Source organism: Pediculus humanus, genomic scaffold (genome assembly GCF_000006295.1).
Source record: "Pediculus humanus corporis 1103172107371 genomic scaffold, whole genome shotgun sequence".
Classification (NCBI taxonomy): Eukaryota; Metazoa; Arthropoda; class Insecta; order Psocodea; family Pediculidae; genus Pediculus; species Pediculus humanus.
Window position 1 is genome coordinate 520772 of NW_002986999.1, and position 1884 is coordinate 522655.

Sequence of the window (1884 nt, forward strand, 5' to 3'; positions counted from 1 at the left end):
TGGGCGTCGGCGACTCCGAGTCTTTTAATAATAGATGTGCACTTCCCGATGATGAATCAGAATTTTGCCTAATGCACGTTTGACATCTTTTTTGTGGTAAAAACGCGAGTCTAAACGTGACACTTTCTCCTTTGGTTTTACCCTCCGGACTTTTAATTTCGTCTCCGTCTTTTTTGAGTTCTTCATTCATGTTAACAACTTCGTAAGTGGCTATAAAATCCGCGACTGGAATATTTGAGGGTTCCGAACACTGTTTACATTCAACACTGTAATTTATTGGTAATTGAAAGCTTTGTACCGACATGCTATCGTAATTAGACGATGACTGATGTCGAATTCGGATTCTGCCGTCCGACGATTTGAGTTTAAGTTCTTTATTGGCTTGCTGAAGAACGTTTCCTTCGTACAAACCGATTCTTTTCCACCAGAAAAGTAATCTAACCGCTTCATTTTTAGCTATTTCGTTTCTAAACACGTAAATAAATGGAGACAATACGGAATTCGATACAATTAACATAACTCCTAAAAATAATGTCGTGTGCGTCAAAACTTCCACGAGTTTGAATGTTGACAAAAGCAGTAAAATAAAAAATGGAGCCCAGCACATTAAGAATGATGCGACGACCATAACGGCAGTTTTCACTGCTCTTCCTTCTTCTCTGAAAAGCATGGCAGAAAAACTTGCGTTCGATATTCTTCTTTTATGAATTTGAGACAACATCGGAGGTTTGGAAGTTCGAACGAAATCCAATGTCGTGATAATCGGTGGGGGGAATTGGGTGTCCATCGATCCACCTCGACTACAGTCTCCTGCATTAGCTTGTATGCTTTGCCTCCTCGTTCGTTCGCTGTTTTTATGAGCCGCTATGTACATTCTACTATACACCAAAACAAGGGCAAAAAGTGGTATTATGAATCCGAAAACGGATAGTACGATGGCATATGAAAATCTTAAAATTTCATTATCCGAATATGAGATTCGTTTATTGAAAACTCCGAGCAAAGGAGGTATCGAGAGAAGTATTGATATTGACCAAATAGCAGCAATAGTTTCTTTATTTCGTTGGCTCGTGATTGTCATTGAATAATGAAGAGGACTAAGAACTGCGTTGTATCTGTCAATGGCGATGATTAGAATGCTAAAAACGGAAGCCGTCACAACGAGTACGGGTAAACAAGATCCAAATTGTGATAAACAATCGAGAGAATTTTTAGAAAATAAATACAAAACCACGGGTACCAATCCGAGTACGGATATGAAATTGGCAGCCACAAGACTTAATACGAATCTAAAAAAAAAAAAAAAAAAAAAAATTTAATAAAAATTTTATAATGGAAAAGAAAAGTAGGTACTAAATTTTTTACGAGTGTCTCTTTTATATGACCTTTAAAAATATAATTAAAAAATTTTTATTATTTTTCCCCCCACCCCCACCCCCTTTAATTAATTTCTTTCTTTCTTTCCTCTTTTTTTTTAAAATTTTACAATAACTTTTAAATTAAATAAATAAATAAACGTTTCATTTAATAAAGTTAAAATTATTTATTAAAAAATTTTTTTATTTATAAATTAACCAACTTATTTATTTATATTTTCGGTAAAATTATAAAAAAAAAGGAAATTACAAAAAAAAACCGTTAACAATTTTATTGCTGACACCATAAGAAAAAAAAAAAATTTTTTTTCTGCTACTTTTAAATAAAATGCTGACACATTAACGGTTTTAATTTCTTACTTTGGTAGTAATTAAAAAAGGTAATAAAACAAAAACCGTTGAATAATTTTTTTAACTGTTTTTAAACAAATAATAATAATAATAATAATAATAATAATAATAATAATAATAATAATAATAATAATAATAATAATAATAATAAAGATAA

The 1884-nt window shown here is 31.6% G+C and overlaps 1 protein-coding gene across 1 annotated transcript in view; it reads right to left on the reverse strand.

Annotated features, from left to right (window-relative positions):
- Positions 1–1663, reverse strand: part of Phum_PHUM015460 (class A rhodopsin-like G-protein coupled receptor GPRnna4, putative) — a gene marked incomplete at both ends in the record, with an annotated part of 2266 nt that extends 603 nt beyond the window's left edge. Inside the window, 2 exons of the mRNA XM_002422761.1 lie at positions 43–1289; positions 1644–1663. Of these exons, the coding sequence (XP_002422806.1) occupies positions 43–1289; positions 1644–1663 (1267 nt within the window). The remainder of the gene's footprint in view (positions 1–42; positions 1290–1643) is intronic.
- Between the last annotated feature and the right edge of the window lie 221 nt (positions 1664–1884).